This window comes from Setaria viridis, chromosome 5 (genome assembly GCF_005286985.2).
Source record: "Setaria viridis chromosome 5, Setaria_viridis_v4.0, whole genome shotgun sequence".
Classification (NCBI taxonomy): Eukaryota; Viridiplantae; Streptophyta; class Magnoliopsida; order Poales; family Poaceae; genus Setaria; species Setaria viridis.
Genome location: NC_048267.2, coordinates 40,874,179 through 40,898,850, shown reverse-complemented (window position 1 = coordinate 40,898,850; position 24,672 = coordinate 40,874,179). Strand labels below are relative to the sequence as shown.

The 24,672-nt window shown below is 44.9% G+C and overlaps 4 protein-coding genes across 4 annotated transcripts; 3 read left to right on the top strand and 1 right to left on the bottom strand.

The window, feature by feature from the left end:
• Positions 1-1,877: 1,877 nt before the first annotated feature.
• LOC117857573 (protein DEETIOLATED 2) lies at positions 1,878-3,199 on the bottom strand. Its single transcript, XM_072293827.1, has one exon. The coding sequence runs from the start codon at positions 2,920-2,922 to the stop codon at positions 2,104-2,106; it is 819 nt and encodes a 272-aa protein (XP_072149928.1). The 5' UTR covers positions 2,923-3,199; the 3' UTR covers positions 1,878-2,103.
• Positions 3,200-4,540: 1,341 nt separating this feature from the next.
• On the top strand, positions 4,541-8,964 carry LOC117858413 (polygalacturonase). The gene is made up of 9 exons (XM_034741477.2): positions 4,541-5,042; positions 5,151-5,288; positions 5,371-5,541; positions 5,660-5,680; positions 5,762-5,969; positions 6,185-6,266; positions 6,522-6,630; positions 7,770-7,886; positions 7,990-8,964. Exons 1-9 carry the CDS (start codon positions 4,827-4,829, stop codon positions 8,212-8,214), a joined length of 1,287 nt encoding a protein of 428 aa, XP_034597368.1. The 5' UTR covers positions 4,541-4,826; the 3' UTR covers positions 8,215-8,964.
• Positions 8,965-10,210: 1,246 nt separating this feature from the next.
• Positions 10,211-14,236, top strand: LOC117857048 (putative ataxin-3 homolog). Its single transcript, XM_034739519.2, has 2 exons — positions 10,211-10,660; positions 13,165-14,236. Exons 1-2 carry the CDS (start codon positions 10,397-10,399, stop codon positions 13,894-13,896), a joined length of 996 nt encoding a protein of 331 aa, XP_034595410.1. The 5' UTR covers positions 10,211-10,396; the 3' UTR covers positions 13,897-14,236.
• Positions 14,237-14,496: 260 nt separating this feature from the next.
• On the top strand, positions 14,497-17,168 carry LOC117857049 (reticulon-like protein B12). Its single transcript, XM_034739520.2, has 4 exons — positions 14,497-14,967; positions 15,136-15,319; positions 15,900-16,111; positions 16,748-17,168. Exons 1-4 carry the CDS (start codon positions 14,892-14,894, stop codon positions 16,909-16,911), a joined length of 636 nt encoding a protein of 211 aa, XP_034595411.1. The 5' UTR covers positions 14,497-14,891; the 3' UTR covers positions 16,912-17,168.
• The last annotated feature ends 7,504 nt before the right edge of the window (positions 17,169-24,672 follow it).

The following is a 24,672-nucleotide window of genomic DNA, read 5'->3' as shown; positions in this document are numbered from 1 at the left end:
TCATAGATTCAATAAACAGAAGCCCATCACAACATGACTGAACCCCAAGAGTACATGAACATCAATTAAGATCAAATATGTCTCACGCCTCACATATTGATGTGAAACTTTTTTGACATTATGATCAGGATGAATTCAACAAGACAGCAACAACTGATCATACGGACGTGCACAATTTGAATGTAAACTACCTCAACACACACAAAAAAAGGCTTGCCAGTAGCAGCATACTGAGTAAGATAACCATGTGCCACAATCTGAAAAGGTATCACGCACAAAACTCATAACCAACTCCAACTCAGCATTCCACTTTGCTCAGCTATAGCAGAAAATAACAGATTTCCCCCCTCTATTTTGTTCTTCTTTAACAGAGAAAAGAACTTAGAATTTGTTCTGGTTTACTCCTACTTTAGATTCCTAGGAACGCTACTTCTTTTTACCCCAGGAATAGGATGATTCTTTCTCGCTTTTCTTCTAGCTGTTAAAAGACTGAAGAGAAAAGAAGTGCCAGTAAAACCAAGTGCAAACATCTACTCCCTCTGCAATCAGCAGCTAGAGCTAATGGTGTTTGTGTTGAGAAATGGACCTCCTCTCCTCTGCTGTGATAGCAAAGAATCTTGGCATGTTACTTGTTGGAATTTGGTTAGAGAATTTGGAGAACCACTGTGTTTTTCAGAGGCTACTCAGCACCCATTTCAGGTATGCAGAGCTACAGTATTTGTGAACCTTTTCCAGTTCAGCTTGATACTGGTAGCTGATTTTTATTGTCCATTTCTGTTATGCAGCGTGGCCAATGGAATTCCAGTGGAAGCTGTGACAAGGAAACTGAACCACTATTGAATGAGCAGTACCTTACACCATACCAAACAAAGACGCACCATACCTAACAAACTTAATCTTCCCAGGTGCTGGGAAAAGGAGAGAACAAGGAATATACACAACCAACTTAATCTTTCCAGAAGGCATTCCATAACACCATAACTGATTCATCTTGTAGTAAATTCATTGTACTGTGGGCAACATGGGAGCACACATGTTGTTTACACCAATATATTTTTTTTTTGCAGGTTTCAGGCACTAAATGACACTATGCTTTATCCAAATGCTGTACAAATACAATTATTGTGGTTTTAGTACCATTGCTTCATATGATTCCAAGGAAATCGCTATAAAGGATATGAGCATGAATATTTTAAGAGGTTGCCACTGCTATTTTCACTGCTTCAGTATTCCTAGTTAAAGAGGGTAGCAGGGCAAGTAGAGATAAATTGATGGTACTTCAAAAAGCCAACAGTAGCCTAAGAATCTCGATACCGACATAGTGTCCATACATGCTGATCTCAGGTGCAAGTTTCGTTTCAGTTAAGAGAGGAAGAAGCTACCATAATTTTGGACATTGGCAAAAGCAGTAGACCAAAACAACTGACATGTATTCTGAATTATATTTCCTGAAACAGATCTAATGCACCATTTATCAGATTTTGTGAGCTTTTGTATTAACAGTAGTGAGCAATGATGAAGGCGGATACTCCATGTGTCTTGCAAAACTGAACATACTGAACAAATTGCAGGTTAGACAATAGAATAGTACTAAACTTAACATAGACTAAGATCCAAAACTGACAGGGAGGAGGTATCTTGAACCAATCACAAAGGATGCAGAGTGATGTGCATCCAATGTCTAATCGATCCACCATGGATGGAGAAACAAAAAATTTCTTAAGATCCTTCTAGAAATTTCTAGAATAGCTGATCATGTGTTAGAATTTTGTCACTGCAAACACACAGATGAACACGTGTTTTTACGCTACAGCCTACAGAGGTGGCAGACATCCAGGTTCACTTCCAAGCAAAATTCTCAACGGAAGCTGGTAATCTAGCATGAATAGTGAATTTGCTTTTCGGAAAATAATATTTATATAAGCGCTGACCATGCACGGTGCATTTTGATTCCAATGATTCACACAATCTTCCTGTCATTGCGCACCAGAGAGAGGCAGGGAAATCTCAAAAATTGAGACACATATGGTGCAAAAGACTTCAATGGGTGAAGACAATTTTTGTCCACCTCTGATTTGCAGAAGCTCCAAGCGAGTACTGCACCTAATAGATGTAGGGGACGAACGCCTTGAGCGACGCCGGGTACTCGCTGCCGAACTTCTGCAAGTACCAGCGGCGGTGGTCCCTTGCCCTCGGCCCGAGGTTGGAGCAGGTGTAGAGGAAGAAGGCCCACGCGGCGGGCGTCCACGCCACCACGGCGAAGCCCAGCCACTCCACGGTCTCGCCGAAGTAATTGGGGCAGGTGACGAGGTCGAACCACCCGCCCCTCGGGATCTTGTACCCGCCCCCGGCCTCCTTGAGCCGCAGCAGCTCCTTGTCGGCCGCGATGTTCGTCCGCATCCCCCACGCGAAGAGGGCCAGCCCGGCGGCGCAGCGGGCCAGGGCGAACGGGGTGGCCTGGCGGCCCGCGTGGAGCGTGATGGAGCGGGCCTGCACGTAGGCGTTGAGGAGGTTGAAGCCGAGGGCGCAGGCGGCGACGAGGAGCGGCACGGGGGCCGGGGCGCGGCGCAGGCGGGCGAGGCGGAGCGGGTGGACGAGCGTGCGGTGGGCGTAGTGGAACGCGTAGAGCACGGCGGGGAGGGCCGCGAGCGGGCTGGAGAGCAGCGCCGCCAGCGGGGGCGGGGAAGGCGGGGTGGAGCGGAGGAGGACGAGGGGCGGGAGCCAGAGGGTGGGGCTCTCCATCAGGAACCACGCGAGCGGGGCCCGGAGCGCGGGGCCCCAGCCCGGGCGCGAGAGCTTGCCGTACGGCGCGGAGACGTAGCGGAGCGCCAGCACGGTGAGCGGGCTGATGAGGTAGAGCGCCAGCAGGCACCGCGCGAAAACCGCGTCGCCCGCGGCCGCCGCCGCCGCCTGGTCGGCCATCTTCTCCCCCGACGGAGGTTTTTAGCCCTTTAGGGGGGTTGGGGCCGGGTGCGGCGGTGGCGGTGGCGGTGGCGAGAGTGCGGGGTGCGGAGGCGAGCGGATAGCGGCGGCGCTCGGGCGTTAATTGCGAGGGGTTTGGCCGTTTGGGGCGTTTCCGGCCGGCGGCTAGGCACCGTGCAGCTTTCCTTTCCTAGGTGGGACCGGACGCCTGGTGTGCAGAGTGCGGGTGATGCCGTGATGGGCGCAATCATTGTGATCAGGCGGAAACTGGAAAGGATCACGGCAAAGCGGCTAGGAACAGAGTGATGGCACATTTTCTTTAAAAAAAGTCTGTTTAGTATATATCTCAATCGATTGAGATCTCGTGTTATCTCTCGATCACTTTTTTTCGATCCCAAGCAACACCCTCTTCCTTCTTATCCTCTTCCGTTGCACGCGATGTTTATCTTCCTCTCGCCAGCGCTATCCCCGGTGCCAACAATGCCTGTCATCGCCCCCCACCCCCCACCCCCCACCGCTCTTCCTCCCCGCTCCTCCTCCGCCGATGGTTGCTCGCCCCCGCCTCCATCGCCGAATCCGCCGCCACCGTCTTGACCGTTCTCACGCTAACCCGTCGCTGGTGCTCACCCCTGCCGCCTCCACCGCCCAGCCGGGGTCCTCCATCGCCCAGCTCCGATGGCGCCCGCGCTGCCTCCGCTTTCCCGCTATCTCGACCGCTACCACCGTCGGCCGGCGAGCCGCCCCGAAGCCTCTTTTAGACCCGCAGACCACAAGTAACCCCCACCCCTAACCCCAAACCCGGAACCCGAACCCTAAAGCTCGCCAGCGCCATTGTCGGAGCTGGGGGAGAACACCCAGAAAAAATGACTGAGAGAAAGTATTAATCTAAAAAAAAGTGATGCACATCAGCACATGTCTAGCAAATCTCATTTGGTATCGAGCATCATGGATCTTTGTGGATGATAATGCGGCTCTCGTGCTGATTGTTAAATGATAGTATCTTTAACGACAACGGCAACAAAAGAAACTTGGGCGTCGTCGGCCCCGTGCAACGCCGATCAGCGTTTATACCACAGAGATGCCTAGCTTGCACTTGCACAGAAAGGAAAAGGAGGGCGGAGAGTGGATGTGATGCGGGAATAATAATTTGCCCGGCGATAGCAGCATCGAGAAACGGCTAAGATTAGGAGACGGCACATGGCTTGATCCAGACACTTACTAGAGGCTGATGGATCTTTTGGATGATGAAACAGCGCTCGTGCCGATTGTTAAATGATCGTGGTCCTCTATCCGTCAGACGATGCAGCGTCAGTGATGCTCCCGATCGAGTGGTAGTTGCTTCTTAACATCTGGAACCCAACTGAATATTTGGAACGCGACAGGTTCATCATGCTAGCTCTTCAAGGCAGTATGATAAGATAAGAACAAATAAAATGGTAAGGTTACTAGCCTCTAGAATTTGTGGAGGCCACAGCTCTCCATAGACTCATGCACCGTACGTGTACCCCGATTCTCTTGTTATCGGTCCTGTTTTATTCATGCAGTAGACACTCCTGTGCAGTGTATAGCATAGTACGTACGTTGCAGTGACGCGGAGGCTGCAATTAATTTCTGGTGAGTGTGGTGACGTGAGGAATCAGGTTAGTTGGCAGAGGAGAGGTCTCAGCCTCGTGCTGCCATGCGTAACAGACCCACCGTGGGACCCAAAAGGCCGGTTTGGCCTCATACACTCGTGATGCTCTAACGAAGCCACTCATTTGCAGAGGTATCTAGCAACGCAAGAGTCATGCTCGGCGAGTTCGTTCCCTCCAAAGAACTTGGATGCTAATGCATGCTAACGCTCATCCTTTCCTCTCCTCCATTACCGCTGGATAAATCTTTTCGCCCGAGCGCTTCAGCTTCACATGGGTCTAGAGAGGCTTCTTCTAGCCTCCATCGTTGCCATGTCGATCTTTCCTCGCATGCTGCTAAATCTTGCCAATTCGGAGAAAATCTTCCCGGAGGCTGAAGGCCCGACGGCCGAAAGTTCGGACGAGCTGTGGCTCAGGTCCGGGCCGCCGCCGAGGGTCGTCGACGTCGACGACTACGGAGCCGAAGCCAACGGATGCAATGACACCGAGGTAAAACTAAGAGCTGCCCTCATCTTGAATTGCTCTTTGCTGCAATCTTCTTGCAGTGCCTTGGGGCTGTTGCTACGATTGTTCTGATCGGTGCTGCAAGCATTGCAGGCGTTTCTTGCGGCGTGGAGAGAGGCATGCAACGCCTCCGACTACCGGTCCGTGTTCCTTGTGCCTGAGGGGAAGACCTACCTCCTGACGCCCGTGAGCTTCCGTGGCCCTTGCAGAGCTAGCTCCATCACTGCAATGGTGAGCTTGTTGCTTACTATTTCAATGTATATTTTAGCATTATCTGTGTTGGGATGTTCATTGCTTCACTGCAATCGATCAGATAAAGGGGACTTTGGAGGCTCCATCCAACCGGTCGGTTTGGCTGGATCATGACCTGCAAGACTGGATCACGTTCGAGGGCATCGATCGCCTCCGTGTCCTCGGCGGCGGGACGCTCAATGGGAACGGGCAGCAGTGGTGGATCAACTCGTGCAAATTCAACACATCAATGGTAACATTTGTTTTTGTTCAATTTCTTCTCATGAAAAGAAGGTCCTTGAACTTCACCTGCACATTTCCAGCTTCTCACTTGATAATCTTTTTGGGCATTTTTTACTTCCATCCATCAGCCATGCGTCACTGGCCCGACGGTACCTCTCCGACCCTGCATTTTGCACCTACAGCAGTGTGCATCAGCGATGGGTTTCAGTGGGTGACTTGCAGCCTTGCAGGCGCTGTACTTCAGAAGATGCACACACCTAATCGTGGAGGACCTGGAGGTGAGGGATAGCATGCAGATGCACGTCGCGATCGCCTACTCATGGAAAGTGCTCATTTCAAAGCTGTTCATCACTGCACCGGGATGGAGCCCCAACACTGATGGCATCCATGTATCCAACAGCAAGGAAGTGTCCATAAGCGACTGCAGCATCAGCACAGGTATTTGAATATCCCCTCTGCGATTCTTGTCAGACGGTCGTCCTCGCATAAATGTTCAAGAACTTGGTCATTGCGGAGATCATGTGCCATGGACAATGCATATGAAAACATGGAAATATTCACCTTCATGGCTGCATATAACACTCCAAATTTCGTGATCAGACGAGATATTGGTTAACTTTCTTGTCTTTCTTGTTCCTTCTGATTTAGTGCAGGTGATGACTGTATCTCCATTGTGACTGGCTCGATGTTTGTACGGGTGACAGACATATTTTGTGGACCGGGCCATGGAATAAGGTATAGCCGTACATAAACTGAAATTTAGAAATTATATGCTAGAATGGATGGTGCTTATCTTAAAAAAAAAGGATTTAGATGATGCTACATGATCCATTGAAATTTGGAGTTTGCATGTGTTTCTGACGAATACCACATCCAATGCTAGCAGTAGGCATCCAGTATTTCAAATCTGACATTTGTAAGGACATTGAGACAGGTTGTACGAAGGGTTCTAAATTTTTCGTGTCTTCTTGGTATTGTTTGCTATTGCAGCATTGGTAGCCTAGGAGCAAACAGCTCATGGGCCCATGTCTCTGACGTACTGGTGGAGAAGGCCACTCTGCTAGGCACTACCAACGGTGTGCGGATCAAAACTTGGCAGGTAATTCATGTCCTTCTCGCTAATTGGCATGGGAACTTGGACAGCTCCAGTATGTTTTTTTTATTGAGATTTGCTATTTATCAATGGATAGATTTTTAAGAGAAAAATCTATTTTTATGTTGCGAATGCTATCCTGATGTTACAAATGTTATCATGTGATGTTTCAAAATGACTCTTGATTTTAGGCAAGGAAATGTAAAAGGTTTTCTGATGTTACAGATGCTATTTTATGGCGTTCCAAACATTATTCTCGCATGTTGCATAATACTTAAATGTTCCAGTCATATGAAACATGGGAGGATAAAACACTTGCAACATTGCTGAATAATATCCACAATATTATAAAATTTGACAGATTTTAGCCCTGAGTCGAGTATAAGAAAAACTAATAGCTTCCTTTCGTTATCTGCATCTGCTTTCCTCAAAAGGTCTAGCTTTGCCAAAATCAATAGTTTAGTTGGTTGGGTCCTGTCGATCAAGTTATAGGAGCTGCTTGCTATCTATCAAAGGGTATAAAAATACCACATTTGCATTGAAGGAATGTCGCAGGAAGCTGCCGATCCGCGATTTAAAGTAGTTCGTGCTTCGGCGGCAGGGGACTATAGGCCATGAAAACCGTTTTCCCGCTCTTAACTCGAAAGTAGTAACTAGATAGGAGGTAGGTGTTTCCCGTGCTGGCATTTTATCGCTAGGTTATGATTGGTTGTTTTGTTATCGAGGGTATCCTTTTTCGAGTTGGTTACTGAGATCTTCTTGTTGAGCAACGTTTTCCCGGCAATCTCTGCTTATTAGGGTGGCCTCTAACAGGTCGGGAGAGTACTCAAAATCTTGCTCATACGCCTCGCAAGATTGAACATCTGCGAAAGTTGTCTCGAAGCTCTGACTTTAAATATATTGATATATTTTGAAGAAATGGTTGTTCTTAATAGTACTAAGTAATATGCATATAGTCCTAAAAGAACATTATGCATGTGTGTGTATTTCAATTAAAAAATATTGTATTATGGTAGAGGATAATATATTTTACTAGAATAATAAAGTAGGCCATCTTCATATATTTACAAAGTAAAGTAATTATTTGTTTAGTTGTGCTACATATTTTTTTATTTTGATGATGTTTCTTACGGTTTAATTACCAGGGAGGACATGGCTATGCTGAGAGGATAACTTTTCAAGATATATCAATGAATAATGTTACTAACCCTATAATTATCGATCAGAATTACTGTGACTCTAAGAAACGATGTGATGAGCAGGTACTGTCCTCTATGATGATCCAAATTCCTTTGCTGCTTCATACAAGACCTTTAGAAAATTAAACCAGCAATCATGGGACGTTCCCTTCTTTGTACCTTGTAGGAGTCAGCTGTTGCCGTACGTGATATACGCTATAGAAACATCCATGGAACAAGTGCTTCAAAAGTTGCCGTCAGTTTTATTTGCAGTGGAGCTGTCCGTTGTGATGGAATACTGGTACAAGATATTTACTTGGTTGGAGAAGGAAGATATGCTACATGTTCTTACACGAACGCCACAATTGTACAATTAGGGTATAGCTTCCCTTTTTGCAGCGCGGAAATGTAGTACCATAGGGGTAGCCACATGCTGTATACATGCTTATTCATTCAGAACATTCTAAGAAAGCAAAAGTAGGTAAAACACATGATTTAATTGCCCTCACACTCGGAGTCCAACATGTTAATTAGTTTCTTGTTTTGTTACAAGTGTATGCTGCCATTTGCTTCATGCCTGATCTGGAGTGCCCTGCATGGCTGCATCATGGGATCCCAAATTCTGTACTTGTGTTCCACACACTTTACTTTGATGCAAGTATGTCTGGTTTTGAAAATCTTGGTCGACATGTGTTTACATCTTGTTGCTTGTGTATCACATACTAATATCCTAGTTAAGGCCAGCACTTCAAATTCCTAGATCAGATACGTTCTTGAAAGTATCAGGAGCCAGTTGCTGGACAGGAAGCAAGCAATCGTTTCTCTTTTTTTTTTCTTTCTAAATCTTGGCTATAATCCTTTTAGATAAGCAACAATTGTTAAAAACACCTAATGTTTTGTTTCCCCAATCTCCATACCATGTGTCAGCTAGCTCTAAGCCTGAAGTCCCCGTTACCACTAGGATTTTAGTTCAGTGAACATACTTGATAGACTTGCTAAACTCTTTAACGTTCTATAAATTAATATGTTAGCTCTATTAGCTTAAATGCATTCTTTTAAGGTTTCCTACAATGTTAATATTTGTTTTAGAGTGAATTTGGATCCAGGCTGTGAAAGGAACTCATCTTCCCCTTCCTTTTCCTCCTTCCTCCTTTTCTCTACTTCTTCCTCCTCCTTTTCTTCTTCCTCTTTCTTTTTCTTCTTCCTCCACTTGATCTATGGCTAAAATTTGTACTTTTTCTTGTTCCTCCACTTGATCTATGGCTAAAATTTGTAGGGCGCTCCAGGCCCCCAGCCCCATGCTGGATCCACTCCTGTCTGTGGCATCATTTCATATAGAACTATGTTAATTTGAAAAAAATGTTTTTGCAGTTTAATTTGTACTATGGTATTATCATTTGAAGGCCATTCAAACTTTCTTAGGATCAATCGATCTCATAGTAGCTAACTAGCCTCTACATCAATGGGATATGCAATGGCCTAATATTTTTTGAGCCAACTAGAAGTTCTCAATGTGCAGATGGTATTTCCACCGTATAAATATTAGCACCAATAACTTTTGATCATTCATCTTGTTAAAAAATTATTGTAAATTATGGAAAAATAAGTTATGCTTAAAGTATCCATCATGATCAAGTCACAAACAAATTAAACTATACTCCCCCTGGTCACATTAGATTTATCCTAAGTCAAACTTGTGCCACTTTGATGAAAAATCCAACAACATCTACAATACCAAACTTATTTCATTAAATCCACAATGGAATATATTCTGATAGTGCATATGTTTGGTATTATAATTGTTGTTGTATTTTTCAATAAACTTAGTCAAAGTTGGACATATTTGACTTAGGAGAAATCTAATGTGACAAAGGAGTACCTACTTAATTTTTTTCGAATAAAATAAATAGTCAAACATTGCAATAAAAAATAATGATAAATATTTCGAAGCATATGGATACACATCCTATCATGTAGGGACGACGGACCCAAATTCACCCCAATTGGAGCGCACACACTCATAAAAACAATGACCAAAAACAAAATTCTTTATAACCTTCTCAATTTCGGAGCATGGATACACATCCTTTATCATCTATAAGCTTCTCAATTTATCTATTCTTAAGGCATGGCCTCTCCCACGTACAAATTCAACAATGACCAAAAATAAATTTCTTATATGTATATACGAGATACAGATTCAACAACGAGCAAACTAAAATGAAATTCTTAAAGTATTAGCGGCGTGATTATATATTTATTCCGCTCAAACTGTACCGCAAAGCGGCAAGCCGGCAAGTCGATAGTCGCAATCGAATAATTAGAAAATCCACGTGGTTGCCGGGCGCGGCCTTTCCAGGTCGCGCCTACGTGTCGCGGCTGTCTATGGTTTTCAGCAGGGGAACCTGCGTTACCACCGAGCCCGAGCCGACCCACGCCGAAAGCACTCAACTCTCCTCGCGTTCCTCCCTCTCCTTTCCCCCGTCCCGGCAGTTTCGTTTTTCTCCTCCTCCTCGACCCCGATTCCGAATCTGCGATACTTGAGGTGGCGAGGCGACAATCGCCGCGCCGGAGGAGGCTTGTGGAGCGGCGTGATGGAGGCTGCGAGCAACGGCGGGCTGCTGTACCACGAGGTGCAGGAGGGGAAGCTCTGCGCCGTGCACTGCGTCAACACCGCCCTGCAGGGGCCCTTCTTCTCCGAGTTCGACCTCGCCGCCCTCGCCGCCGACCTCGACCAGCGGGAGCGCCTGGTCATGCTCGAGGGCTCCCAGAGCCCCGGCGTCGCCAACGCTGCCGCGGGGGACTTCCTCGCCGAGGGATCCCACAACGTCTCCCTCGGAGGCGATTTCAGCATCCAGGTTAGTCGAGGCCCTCCACGATTCTTTGAGATTTAATCCGTTTGTCTCTCGTGGGCTCGGTTAGTTCGACTGATGCGTAGATCGCAGCTTGTTCCGTGGGCTCGGCCACAACTTGTTTGTTTGTGTGCTAAGATAGCTGCTTAGAGTTTAGGGGATTTTTTCTTGGGCATTGCTGTTTGGAACCCGTGGATTGCTTTCCAGTAAATGATTCTAGGTTAAAAGTGCCGATATATACTTTAGTAAGATGGATTTGTTAACAAGGAAGAGAATTACTTGAAGTAGAGAGATTAGCAGGGTTTAGTTTAGGACGAAAATAAAATTGTCTAGGCAATGCATCATCCCAGTTATTTGAAGGAATGCTTGTTGTTGAATCGGGTTGTTGCTAGTGGTAGTGCCATGTAAGGTCTGCTCAGAATTGTATAGACTTTCTCCTTGAACATGTATGATATGATCCTATTCCAGCCGTGAAGATACTTAGTTATGCCTTTGGGTTTATGATCATGATTTGAGCTTTGATGGATGCAGAAGGGGGTGCAGAGGGACCATCAGTACTTATGTCTTCAACTAGCATAGAACCGCGCTGAGATTTGCATGATTCCCTGCAGGCGATTTGATATAGGATTGTACTTGTTTTGGATTGCTACAAAAGTTTAGATGTAGTCATTTCTTGCAAGTTACAGATCACACGTTGCATTTGAATAATCAACTAGGAACAAAGAAGTAACATGATCTTGTATCAGCGATAGCAAAAGTCTTCACGACAGTTGGTGCCATTTTATTTTACGTACTCGGCCTTCACGAATGCATGTGCATGCATGCTATAGTAACGTCTTCTACTTCCGTTATACTGTCCAAATTTATGTGATTGGTGTACATATTCAAGAGTTTTTCCGTAGCTTGACTTTTGTCGTGTACTGAATTGCTGACGCTAAGAATAGCTCCAGTTTTATTACCTTTGACGGTGATTGTTCTTTAATTCAGGTATTCGATGTTTTGTCATTGAATTTTTAATTAGGAATACGAGGGAGTTGATAACGGTATTAAGGTTAGCAGCGTTGAGGTTTTAAATGCTACTTCTAAATTTAATCTGATCTACGAACAATTCTGGAAAGAAAACTTGATGGACGTATGCACTTTGAAGAGTTTCACTAGTGACAAGTCATTAAATTCCAGATGATTGTACAGCCATCATTGTTATCCGGACACACTGAGTTGGATATCACTCACCCGTGTCAGATTCCAAGGGGTATTTGGCATGCCCCCCCCCCCCCACCCCACCCCACCCCCAAAAATTGCCAAATTTGACACTTTCACCCGAGTTTGACACCAACAGCCGCACCCGAGTCGGACAGCAGTACAGCACCCACACCTGTGTCCATGTAACAATGGCATCCATTATTTTTGTTCGATGGGGATATATGAGATCTCGTACATATTTTTGGTTTGAATCTATTGTAAATCCAAATATGGGTATAAGTGATTCAAGTAAATATATTACAAATTGTGTAATGACACTGAAGGAGTGAAATATGTTGTACGCCAAATATGACTAGTAAAGGCAGTAACGCTTGCACTTGTCGAATAGGTTGGTTTAGGCTTTCGCTGAGCCAATAGCACAAGCTGATTAACCTTTTGATGGCCAGTGCCTTCGCTACGATCCTACTCTGCAAGAGCTATGCTGTGACTGCAATTAGAAACAAATAATCATGGAAGGGGAAAAGGATGGTTCCCTAGATAAACCGCATACCTGTCACTCAGGATACGATGAATCCTGAAATTTAAGCAAATAGTGAACAGACCTTTGTTTTGCATGTTGCTGATATTCGGATGTTTTACGCGTTTATTTTGTGTGCATGATTTATCATTTTTTTATGACGACAGTAGTTTGCTGTGTATATGCTTCAGTGCTGTTCTGGTATTACTTCACAATATGGAGGTATTACAATTATTTGAGCTTTTCTCCTTCAGGATGTATTGGAGAAGGGTCACCTAACATATGCAGCAATTAGCCTTTTCCCCTTCCACTGCACACTATATTCATCTTTGCATTATAGTTGTAGTTTATCTTTGGCCGATAAACTACAATAGTTTACCATTGCACGCTATGTTCCTGTATGGTACTTGAGAGTTCACACTAGATCCGAATTTGGACAGATGGCACAAGTTATGTGTTTAAGTATTGGAATTTGTGATTCTTCACTTTGTTTATTCTCAGCCTTTATACCGCATTTGTTATGAACAATTGTTTTTCTTGCAATGAACCTGGAATGCTGTTATGCAGTCTATTGCTTCTATTTGTTTCCATGTGTATTGTTCATTTGTTCAATTAAATATAATGTAGCCAGACATGATACCGGTGGCCTGATTATTAGATTAATATATAGCTATTCTTTATTCTAGCACTGTAACTTTATGTTAATAGAAAAATACAAGTTTTAGGTCTGTTCTTGTTTTAGCAATGCGCACTCATGACCATATTCTGACCTTATGCTTTCTTCTAATAGGTTTTGCAGAAGGCCCTGGAGGTTTGGGACCTCCAAGTTATTCCCCTTGATTCCCCAGCTGCAGGGTCATCCCTATTTGACCCTGAGCAGGAGGTTGCTTTCATTTGCCACCTTCAGGACCACTGGTTCTGCATCAGGAAGGTGAATGGGGAGTGGTACAACTTTAACAGTCTTTACCCAGCTCCTGAGCACCTGTCAAAGTTCTACCTCTCAGCTTTCATTGACACCCTGAAGGGGTCAGGCTGGAGTATCTTTGCAGTTAGAGGCAATTTCCCCAAGGAGTGCCCTATGGCAACTGAAGGTTCTAATGGGTTCGGTCAGTGGCTTACCCCTGATGATGCCCAGAAGATAACAGCCTCCTGCAACCAGGTGCAGACACCACCTACTCACCAGGTGCAATCCCCTTTACTTGGCCAGCAATCTGGAGGGATGAGTGAAATGGACATGATTGCAGCGCAGCAGGAAGAGGCTGATCTGAATGCTGCAATAGCCGCTAGCTTGATGGATGCTGGGGGTCCATTTCCCAGCTATGATGCAGCTCAAGAATACAGCAAGCAGCAGGATGCTCCTGTTATTGAAGCATCTTCGAGCAAAGATAATAACCAGGAAGAAGTTGATAAGTCTGAACCAAGTGCTCCTCCCTGTGAGGACACCCAGGAGCCAGCTTCAGGAAGTGACACAAAAGGGGAGGTTTCTTCTATAGAGGTTAAAGAATCACCAAAAGAAGAATAGAATGAGTTAGACTAGAGAGGACGCCTCCCTATGAAGATTTTTCAGTTAGTCTGTAACTGAGTTAGAGCATACAAACAGAAAGCAAGAGAGAGGGAGGCGTCTAAACTGCCCTCCATTCCAGTGGAGAAGTTTTTCTGATTTCTGAATGTTGTATACAAATTGCATAGTCTGAACTGCATGGGTTTAAAAACTTAACTGGTGCAACGGTTATGTGGAATCTGCATAGAGACCTAAGTGGCGGTTTTGAACCTGTTTTTTCCGTCATTTATCATGTGAACTTATGCTGGAACTCGTGCAGCTGCTGCAACTCTGATCCTGAATGCTCGTATTTCCGTTGTTATTTGTGTGCTTTGTTTGTTGCAGTCAGAAATTACCGACTCAAGAATGTGTTTGTGCAGGTGTTACTCTTGTTTCCTGCAGAGTCTTATTTCTTTCATTTGAAACAGGCGAGGCTGTTGATTCACTTGTCACGATGAACCACACCTTAAGCTTGCATCGTTTTTTTATCTGTTCTCTCGGAAGCTATGGCTGCTTCTGCCTGATGGTCGAAGACGAGGCGAGCGTTTTTTTTTTTCACCGAGCGTTGGCTTTGTGGCATCTGTAGGCTGCCAAACCGCAGCCTAGCTGCCGAAAGGCGTGGGGGCGGGTGGTTGGCGGCACCTCGATGCACCGCCCGCCCGCTGTCATCTGCTCGAAATCTAAGGATACGACACCATCGTTTTCTACTAGTTTTCTCCATCTTTTCTTTGGGGTCCAGATACGGCGGCGTTGCTGACGGGGTGATGCCACGGGTGTCTTCTGGTGTGGTGTCCCTCGCCACGCTTGCGCCTTTTCTTTCCACCCATTTTTCTCCCCTCGCAATTTTCCGAAATCCAGCTCGAGAAGTTGGACTAGACGAGATCAGTCAGTAGCTGCCGCTCATCAACTCCATCGCAGTTCTTGCCTGTCCTGTCCTCCCCTCCCCTTTTCCCGTCGGGGGAGAGATCCGTGCTGCGATGGACTGCCCTGGCCGAAGCTGCCGGCTGTTCGGCGCCCAGAGATCGCTGCACGACCTCCTCGGCGGCGGCACCGGTGAGCTCTGCAATTTAATTGCTGCGCTCTAGGTTTTTACAGGCAGATCGTGTTTTTCTATGGTCTGGAGTGCAGATCGTGTTGGTCGTTCTGATTGTTGTGTTGCATTTCGCGTCTGGGACCTGAGACTGAGAGCGTTTGGCGTTGGAAATTTTCCTGTGGGTGCAGTGGCGGATGTGGTGTTGTGGAGGAGGACGGAGGTGGCCGGCGGGTTGCTGGCCGCGGTGGTGGCGTCATGGGCGCTCTTCTACTGCGTGCCCGGCTACACGCTGCTCTCCTTCGTGTCCCAGGTGCTCATGATCCTGCTCACCGTCCTCTTCGTCTGGGCCAAGGCTGCACAGCTGCTCAACAGGTGATGCTCGTTCCACCTCATACCTATTGATGCATTACTGTGGTTGATTCAATTATTGTGGATGCTATTTACTTGTACTCCACAAATAGATTGTTAAATTTCACTTTGTACTACTAGATAGCATTCACAAGATTTGGATTGACTGCAAACAGGTAAAGATTGTTGAAGCACCAAGGGGGTTGTTGCTCTTGGTCACTTGGTGCCTTGGTGGTGTGCTAAAGCTAATGAAATTTAATTGGCCTTGGACTTGGACCTGGACCCTGGTTGGACAGCTTTAGCATTTTGGATATGGATACTAAATTGCTGCAGTGGTGATTGAGTCTAGTCCTGGCCTCCTGGGGTATAGAAGGGCATGCCATTTGCAGATGTCTATGTGCTAGAAACCTAGAAGTAGAACTGTTTAGTTACATTTTGAGTGAGTAAAATTTACATTACCGTGCAATAGCATGACCCTTGTAATCAAAGTATATAAGGAACAGACCAATAATGAAACGATTCATCTGCATAATAACTTTTGGTATTAGGTAATAGTTCTGTAGTTAATGTATGTGCCGACTCTAAGCAAAAGAAATCCATGCAGGGCACTTCCTCCTGTTCCGTTGATGGAAATTTCTGATAAGTCAACAAGTGAAGCAGCAGAAATAGTGGGTAACTTCGTGAATAAGGTGCTCCAGGATTTTGGAAACATTGCACTTGGGAAGGACTCGAGCCTCTTCTACAAGGTGGCTTTTGTTTTGCTGCTGACTTCCATAGTTGGCCGATTGACTGATCTTATCACTTTGGTGTATGCAAGTAAGTTCCCTTACCGATTTACATTTTAAAGATATAAGTACCACTGAGCATCTTTACAAGAACCCCAAATTGAATTGTAATGTGAAAATGTTGTAAACTATGTTTATCATCAAATCACTGATAATTGCACGGCGAACTGTGTGCGGGTAATTAATGGCAGGGATACATGACACAGTCATGGAAACAGAGCCAATGCTCAAACTATCACTTCTATTTTTAGATAGAATAGCTGCATATGGCACTAGTTTAGTCGAAAGTAGAAACGAGTTCGTACATGTTTGGCCAGTACATAATCCTTTTAGCTGGTGGCAGTTGTTCAATTTGCAAACAGATCTAACTGTGTACATAGGACTATGACATTTGCAAATAGCGACTGAAGTTCTACACTAGTTCTGCTGAATGGAGTCCAAGTGAAAGAGGTTTCTAGTGTATACACAAGAACATGACAGAGGATGACTGAACATGACAGAGGATGACTCTCGTCTACTTCGTTCATAGGGACAATATCCGATACGCTCGACCTAATGTGAATAGAATGGGAAGCATGGATATCCTATAGAATGGGAAAACACTTGATGTATTAATCTTGCTCATCAAAGCCGAACTTCTGACCTTGTTGAACCCGTGTTCTTTCAGGTGCTGTTATTACTCTCACGATCCCTGCATTGCTGGAGAAATCCGAAGAACATATTGCCAGATATCTCGAGATAGCTTCAGCATATGTTCAGGCATGTGGGGGAGCATGCGAAGAGTATAAATGTAAGATGACAAACAGGTTATTGCAAAAGAAATTGAGTTGATAGCGATGTAGATTCTCCAAGACAAAAAAAATTGCCTTGTAAACTAGCCTGTCTTTCGAGGCTAAACAGTTGCGACATCTACCGAGATCGTGGTCTGTCTATATACTGTAGCCTTGGAATTGCACACAGCACACCACAAGAGTTCTAGCTTTGGTGAAATTGTGCTCTTTTTACCAACTTCTTCAGGTGGGATTTTACCCATTTCTGGACCTTTCATCGCCTGAAGCTTCTCAATGAAATCCACATCTGTCGGCTTACTTCATCCTTGCAATCGATGGACTGAATCCTCAAAACATATGCGAATTTATCCAGCAGGTACCCCTGCTTCTTTGGAATGGGGGCGGAGACGAAATCTGTCGCGGGTCCTATCCTCCATGAATTCGGAGAACGTGGGAGAGCCACCGGCGGCGTAAGAGGGTGGGCGGCGCGAGAGTGCCGAGGTGCTGAATGATGCATACTTCTCGATGGCGGTGGGCGGTGGCGACCTCGGGGGCTTTGCTCCTGTCGACGATGGCGTGATGGCGTCCTCCGGCGGAACAGGTGATTACCTGAAACGGATTCTCCTCCAAAGGGTCCTCCATCAGGAACAGTGACGTCGGCTCCTTCGGGCGTGCCGTCGACGTCGGGCGGCGGCCGCCGGCGATCGGAGGCGGAGCGGGGAAGGTCGCGAGACAAAGAAGCCGAAGCTTTCTAAATTAGTCCCCTCAACTGGATCGTAGTTATTCACAGCGATCCAATTTTGTACATAAAACCCCGTAAATCGGATCGCGATTATTCTCCGCGATCCGATTATTTACACAAAACCCCCTAGATCGGAATGCGATTATTCTCCGCGATCCAAATATTTACAAAATACCCCCTTTATTTGGATCGCGATTATTCTCCGCTATCCAATTATTTATACGTACCCCCCTAAATGATACATTTCCTTTCGAACTAGTCCCTCATTTTCGCCTGGTTTCCTCGCTCTCTCCGCTGCCGCCGGCGGCGGCGGCGACATGGACTCGCCGGAGAACCGCAGCCGGTGGTCAAGTGGATCGGCAAATCCTTTTGCTCCGCCTATGCTCTTCCTCTTTATCTTCTCCACCTCCGGCCGCTGGGGGAGCCCAGGTGCGGAGGGCCGCAGCGCCTCTTCGCGCGACCAACCTGTGGGTCCCCTGCTTGCAGTGCCTCCACCTGAGCTGTCTCCTCGGGTACCACACCATCACGCTCGCCGGCTACCTCGTCGCACACGCCCCGGCCGTCTGGAGCTTCTACACCCAGTACGCTGCCTCCTACTCAACTCCCGTACTTTTCTGAATATTTACTGCGCACACAAGTATCATACACTGACACACAATACGACTATACACATATCTTCGTTGGGTGTGTATCTGTAAAATGTGGTACAAATTAGCATAACTAGAGTCTCATCCGATTTTTTAGAATTTCTACAATTCGCACGGTACAGTTTCAGATCAGACATTTGGTTCAGCAGTTCGTAGTTTCCTCATAGTTTCCTCGTAGTTCGTAGTTAACTCCAGATTACAGTTCGTAGTTTCATATATTAGATCATCTTGAAATTCAATTCATTGCCCCTGTGTCAGTCGCATACAGTTGACCTTGTTCACATCCTGTTAGCTGCTTGCTTTTCTGTTGCTTGAGCTGCTTGTTTCTTAACTATAATATGGAGTCAAGGGGTGTTTGGATCATTAGTCCGAACTAAAATTTATGTCACATCAAATATTCGGAGGCTCATTAGGAGGATTAAATATGAGCTAATTATAAAATTAATTGCACAAACGGAGGCTAATTCGCAAGATGAATCTATTAAGCCTAATTAATCCATCATTAGCACATGTTTATTGTAGCATCACATTGTCAAATCATGAACTAATTAGGCTTAATAGATTCATCTCACAAATTAGCCTCCATCTGTGCAATTAGTTTTGTAATTAGTCTATGTTTAATACTCCTAATTAGTATCTAAACATTTGATTTGATGTGACAGGAATTTTAGAAGGTTCTAATGAACCAAACCTCCCCTTAACTTCCAAATGAGTTTTTTTCTGGTGGACCGTACTTACCATATATTTTGCGGGAACTTCAATGCTTCCATATTACCGTAACACTTCAGTGATTTTCTTTGTTTTTGGGAGAAAACTTTACTTTTAGTTTTCTTACATCTTGTCACTTTATTACTTTTGTCTGTTACTCTTAGTTTGCAGCAGCTATATCAGCTCATTGGTTTCAGGTTTACTCAGAGAAAACTTGAGAAAAGCTGGTGAATCCATGAATTTCTTAATGGTGATGTTGATAATCATGATATTTCCACTTCGATTCCTGGAGCAAGCTAGGAAAAAAGATTATACGAGTGAGAGGGCAAGCTAGTATGAAGTATGAACAAACAGTGAATGAGAAAAGGAGGGAGGTTCTGAGGATGCTGCATTCAAATGATCAGGTTTCGACTGTACACTTTTCCTTGTAAATTATGTTATGTGTTTTCCTAACAAATTATGATATTCAGATTCCACCCTTGTGAGGAATGTGCCAAAGCAACACTTAATTATTAGTTAATGCATCACATTCGATAATCAGTGCACGTACGGATGTACCGAGCCATAGGCCTATTGTGAGCTTGTTGACTGTTGAGCTTATTTAATTGCTTGGGACTGCAGCTCTATGTTACTAGTATTATCACTACCTTCTGTGGCCGTTTTATTTTGTTCCATCTGCCTTGAAAATTTTCCTTCCTGCACCTGAAACGCTATTGAATCCTTGATTAAGCTTACGTGCTGCTAATATAGATACTGTCTGTATGCAGATAGGTGCAGGTGCAACAGTACTGACCGATGTCACATTTGGGTACTATTCATGCCCTATTTTTACCGTGACAAATTTGGGTTAGCATTGTATGTAAACATTCCAAGCCGTGCACATGCTATTTCCTGTTCTGCTTGGGTATTAAACATTAACAGGTCTTAATTGTCCACACTGTTACATCTTTAAGTTGTTTGTATCCGAACTTGATGGAGGGCATGGCTCTTAGTTGTTCCTAATACTTACCAGATACCAATTATCTGAGTGGTAATAACCATTGTACAGATTGTAAAGTTTACAAGTCAAATTGTTTGTGCTGTAGTGTCATATATTTTGATCACTGTTGAGCTTCCAACTGAAGTCCTTTCAGAGGTAAGGCTAAGCCAAACAATTATTATCCGGTCCCTGCCATGCTCTAGCTTCTCTAAATGCTGTTTTTTCTAAGCATAGACACTGCTGTCAATAAATATGGTAAGATTACTTGTAAATTGGTCCAAGAAATAGTTACTTGCAATTATACGTACTGCTGTTTCTATTCTGGAGCTGCCCCAATGTAACGTTCCAGTGGGTATGCTTGTAAGGCTTATCATGTTGAGTTTTCTCCCTTATTGTGGATTTAGACAACTGAATTGTACCGATTTGGTTTACCATTTTTGTGAATCTGATGGTTGCTTCTGTTAGTTTATTGTGCGTACCAATAAAATGATAAAACATATATCAATATAGCTGATCTTGTTGAACTTTTGTCTGCCAGGTGTCGTTATTGCTCTCACCATCCCAGCATTGCTGGAGAAATCGAAGCTATATTGCCACATTCTTCTAGGGCGCTTTAGTGGATGTTCAGGCATGCGAGCGACCATGCAAAGAGTTGAACAGGGCACTGGGAAAAGGAGAGGCCCTGTAATTCACCGAAATCTTTATCATGTGAGTTAACTCACGACTCTGTTTTTGCTCTCTTCCTATCCAAAATTTTGCCGTGTACACTAGGCTGTCTTTCGAGGCTAAACAATTGTGATATCAACCACGATCGTGGTCTGTCTACAAGAGTTTTAAGCTTTGGTGAAATTGTGCTATTTCCACCATCTTCAGGTGGCTTTACCCATATTTGGACCTTTCAGCGCCTGAAGATTCTCAATGAAATCCACATCTATCGGCTTACTTCATCCTTGCTATCAATGGACTGTGAGTCCTCAAAACAAATGCGGCCTGTCGCCATACCCCCTGGCCCCTGCTTCTTTCTGTCTTGGTGATCGTCAACGGCGATAATGAAAAGGGGGCGGAGAAGGGTAGACGAAATCTGTCGCCATCCTGTCCTCCATGGATTCGAAGAACATGGGACAGCGCCGGCGGCGTCACGGAGAGTGGGCAACGGCGCGAGAGTGCCGAGGTGCCGAGCTGAACGATGCAAACTTATCCATGGCGGTGGCGACCTTGGGGGCTTTGCGCCTGTCGACGATGGCGTCCTCCGGCGGAACAGGTGATTACCTGAAACAGATTCTCTTCCAACGGTTTCTCCTTCAGGAACAGCGACGGCGGCTCCCTCGGGCGTGCCTTCGACGTCGGGTGGCGGCCGCCGGTGATCGGAAGCGGAGCGGGGAAGGTCGCGAGACAAAAAGAAGCTTCAAATTAATCACCGCGATCCAAAGTTTTACGTAAAACCCCCTAAATTGTATCGCGATTATTCTCCGAGATCCAAATATTTACACAAAACCCCCTATATTGGATCGCGATTATTCTCCGCGATCCAAATAATTTACACATAAACCCCTGTATCGGATCGCGATTATTCTCCGCGATCCAAATATTTACACAAAACCCCTTCATCGGATCGCTATTATTCTCCACTATCCAAATATTTACACATAACCCCCTTAATCGGATCTAAATCATACGTTTTTCTTTCGAACTAGTCCCTCCTTTTCTCCTGGTCTCCTCGCTCTCTGCGCATTCGCTGCCGGCGACATGGACTTGCCAGAGAGCCGCAGCCAGCGCCCGGCGGTCAAGTGAATCGGCGTGTCGCACTTCAACCCCATCGTCCGTCTTCCCCCTTTTCCTCCGCCTATGCTCTACCCCTTACCTCCTCCGCCTCCGGCCGCTTGGGGATCTCAGTCTCAGGTGCGGACGGCCGCGGCGCCTCTGCGCGCGACCGACCTGTGGATCCCCTGCTTGCGGTGACTCCACCAGAGTTATATCCTAGGGTGCCGCACCATCGTGCTCGCAAGCGCCGCGGTGTTGCGCTCCTCACTCGCTACCTCGTGGCACACGGCCTGGCCGTCTTCTGCTTCGACGCCCAGTATGCTGCCTCCTACTAGACTCCCGTCCTTTTTCTGAACATATTTACTACGCACACAAGTACTATACACGATACGCAATACGCCTACACGTATCTTTGTTGTGTGTATATCTCTACGATGTGGTATAAATTAGCGTAACTAGCGTTTCAGCTGTTTTTTAGACATTTTTACAATTCGCACGGTACACTTTCAGAACAGACATTAAGTTCGGCAGTTCGTAGTTTCCTCACAGATCTATAGCTTCATATATTAGATTCTGAGCATCTTGAAATTCAATTAATTGCCCCTGTGCCAGTCACATGCAGTAGACCATCCTTTAACTGTTTGATTTTCTGTTCCTTGAGCTTCTTGCCTGCTTGTTTCTTAACTGTAATCTGGAGGTCACTCCCAAATGACTTTACTTACCATAGTATTTTTTGGTAACTTCAAGGCGTCCGTGTTACCTTAACACTTCAGTGACTTGCTTTGTTTTTAGGAGAAAACTCTACTTTTAGTTTGCTTACATCCTGTCACTTTACTAGTTGTGTGTTACTCTTAATTAATTTGCAGCAGCTATATCAGCTCATTGGTTTCAGGTTTACTCAGAGAAAAACTTAAGAAAAGCTGGTGAATCAATGGGTTTCTTAATGGTGATGTTGATAATCATGATATTTCCACTTAGATTGCTTCAGCAAGCTAGGAAAAAAGGTTATACGAGTAAGAGGGCAAGCTAGTATGAAGTATGAACAAATAGTGGATGAGAAAAGAGAGGTTCTGAGGATGTTGCATTCAAATAATCTATAAGGTTGGGACCATACACTTTTCCTTGTAAAATTATGTTATGTGTTTTCCTAACAAATTATGATAGTCAGATTCCACCCTTGTGAGGAATGTGCCACAGCAACACTTAATTATTAGTTAGTGTATCACATTCGATAATCAGTGCATGTACGGAGCCATAGGTCTATTGTGAGCTTGTTGAGCTTATTTAATTGTTTGGCACAGACCAGCTAGCTGCTACTGATATCATCACTACCTTCTGTGATCGCTTATTGTTTTTACCACCTGCCTTTCTTGAAAATTTTCCATCCTGCACCTGAAACGCTATTGAATCCTCGATTAAGCTTACGTGTTGTTGATATCTAATACTGTCTGTATACACAGACAGACAGGTGCAGGTGCAACAGTACTGACTAATGTCACATTTGGATACTATTCATACCCTCCTTTTACCGTGATAAATTTGGGTTAGCATTAGTTGTAAGTATTCCAAGCCGTGTACATGCTATTTCCTGTTCTGCTTGGGTATTAAACATTGACAGGTCTCAATTGTCCACGCTGTTACATCTTTAAGTTGTTTGTATCCTGACTTGATGGAGGGCATGGCTCTTAGTTGTTAAATGAGCTGTTCATGCCCGAATACTTGCAGTTGTTCCTAATACTTGCCAGCTACCAATTATTGGAGTAGTAATAACCATTGTACAGATTGTAAAGTTTTGGTCAAATTTTTTGTTCTGTAGTATGTCATATATTTTGATCGCTGTTGAGCTTCCAACTGAAGCCCTTTCAGAGGTGAGGCGAAGCGAAGCCAAACAATATTAACCGATCCGGTGATTCCTGTCATGCTCTAGCTTCGCTAATCATAGACACTGCTCTCAATAAATATGGTGAGATTACTTGTAAAATGGTCCAAGAAATAGATACTTGTAACTTTACTGCCATTTCCATTCCGGAGCTGTCCGATGTATGTTCCAGTGGGTGCTTTATGCTTGTGAGGCTTACTGTGGTGAGTTTTCTCCCTTACTGTGCACTTAGACAACTGAGCGAATGACTACCCATTTGGTTTAACATTTTTATGAATCGGATGGTTGCTTCTGTTAGTTTATTGTGCCTACCAATAGAATGGACAGAACAATAGCAGTATAGCTGATCTTTTTGAACTTTTGTCTACCCTGTCATATTCTCACTATCCCAGTATTGCTGGAGAAATCCGAAGCACATATTGCCAGATTCTTCTAGGGAATCTTTAGTGGATGTTCACATGGAAAATTTGGAAAGAGTGTAATGCGAGAATTTTCCAAAGATGACATCTTGCACAGAAACACTCCTTGCGAAGATCAAAGAAGAAGCAAGAACATGGGGTCTTGCAGGAGCAAAACGGCTACTAGAGGTCATCCCAGGAGATTAGAGGGTTGGGCGGTGAGCGAGCATTGCTGTGATATTTTCTCTTTTTTGACCTTTAGGCCACCAATTTTGTAAACCCTTCTTCTCTATTAAAACAAACCTAGCAGAACTCCTGCCGGAAGTTTTTATTTAAAAAATATAGTAGATGTTGAGGACATTGGGAAAAAAGAGAGGCTCTGTTGATAATTGGTACTCCTGTAAATTGGCCGAAGTTTTTGTCATGTTTTGCTAACTCATGCCTCTGTTTTTTCCCTCTTCATAGTCTTCCTACCCAAAATGGAGAGTTAACTTGTGATTCAAACGCTAGACAATTCTGGCACTTGTCTCAGTAGTGGTAAGCCTACATATTGTAGCCTTTGCAGCTGCAATGTTCTGTGAACTATAGTAGCAGCAGCAGGCCAAATGTTGTAGGTAATTAGGTAAAGGACCTGACTTATTTCGAAGATGTTCCGATTTGTCAGTGCTACGATATCAGCGGCTGTGACCGTCGGTTCCTCCACTCAAT

Coding starts and splice junctions, on each gene's coding strand:
- LOC117857573 (XM_072293827.1), bottom strand. CDS start 2,922: ATGGCCGACCAGGCGGCGGCGGCGGCCGCGGGCGACGCGGTTTTCGCG.
- LOC117858413 (XM_034741477.2), top strand. CDS start 4,827: ATGGGTCTAGAGAGGCTTCTTCTAGCCTCCATCGTTGCCATGTCGATC. Junction 5,681..5,761: donor CATGCGTCACTGGCCCGACG/GTACCTCTCCGA, acceptor GCAGCCTTGCAG/GCGCTGTACTTCAGAAGATG. Junction 6,267..6,521: donor GGACCGGGCCATGGAATAAG/GTATAGCCGTAC, acceptor TTGCTATTGCAG/CATTGGTAGCCTAGGAGCAA.
- LOC117857048 (XM_034739519.2), top strand. CDS start 10,397: ATGGAGGCTGCGAGCAACGGCGGGCTGCTGTACCACGAGGTGCAGGAG. Junction 10,661..13,164: donor GAGGCGATTTCAGCATCCAG/GTTAGTCGAGGC, acceptor TTCTTCTAATAG/GTTTTGCAGAAGGCCCTGGA.
- LOC117857049 (XM_034739520.2), top strand. CDS start 14,892: ATGGACTGCCCTGGCCGAAGCTGCCGGCTGTTCGGCGCCCAGAGATCG. Junction 14,968..15,135: donor CCTCCTCGGCGGCGGCACCG/GTGAGCTCTGCA, acceptor CTGTGGGTGCAG/TGGCGGATGTGGTGTTGTGG. Junction 15,320..15,899: donor GCTGCACAGCTGCTCAACAG/GTGATGCTCGTT, acceptor AAATCCATGCAG/GGCACTTCCTCCTGTTCCGT.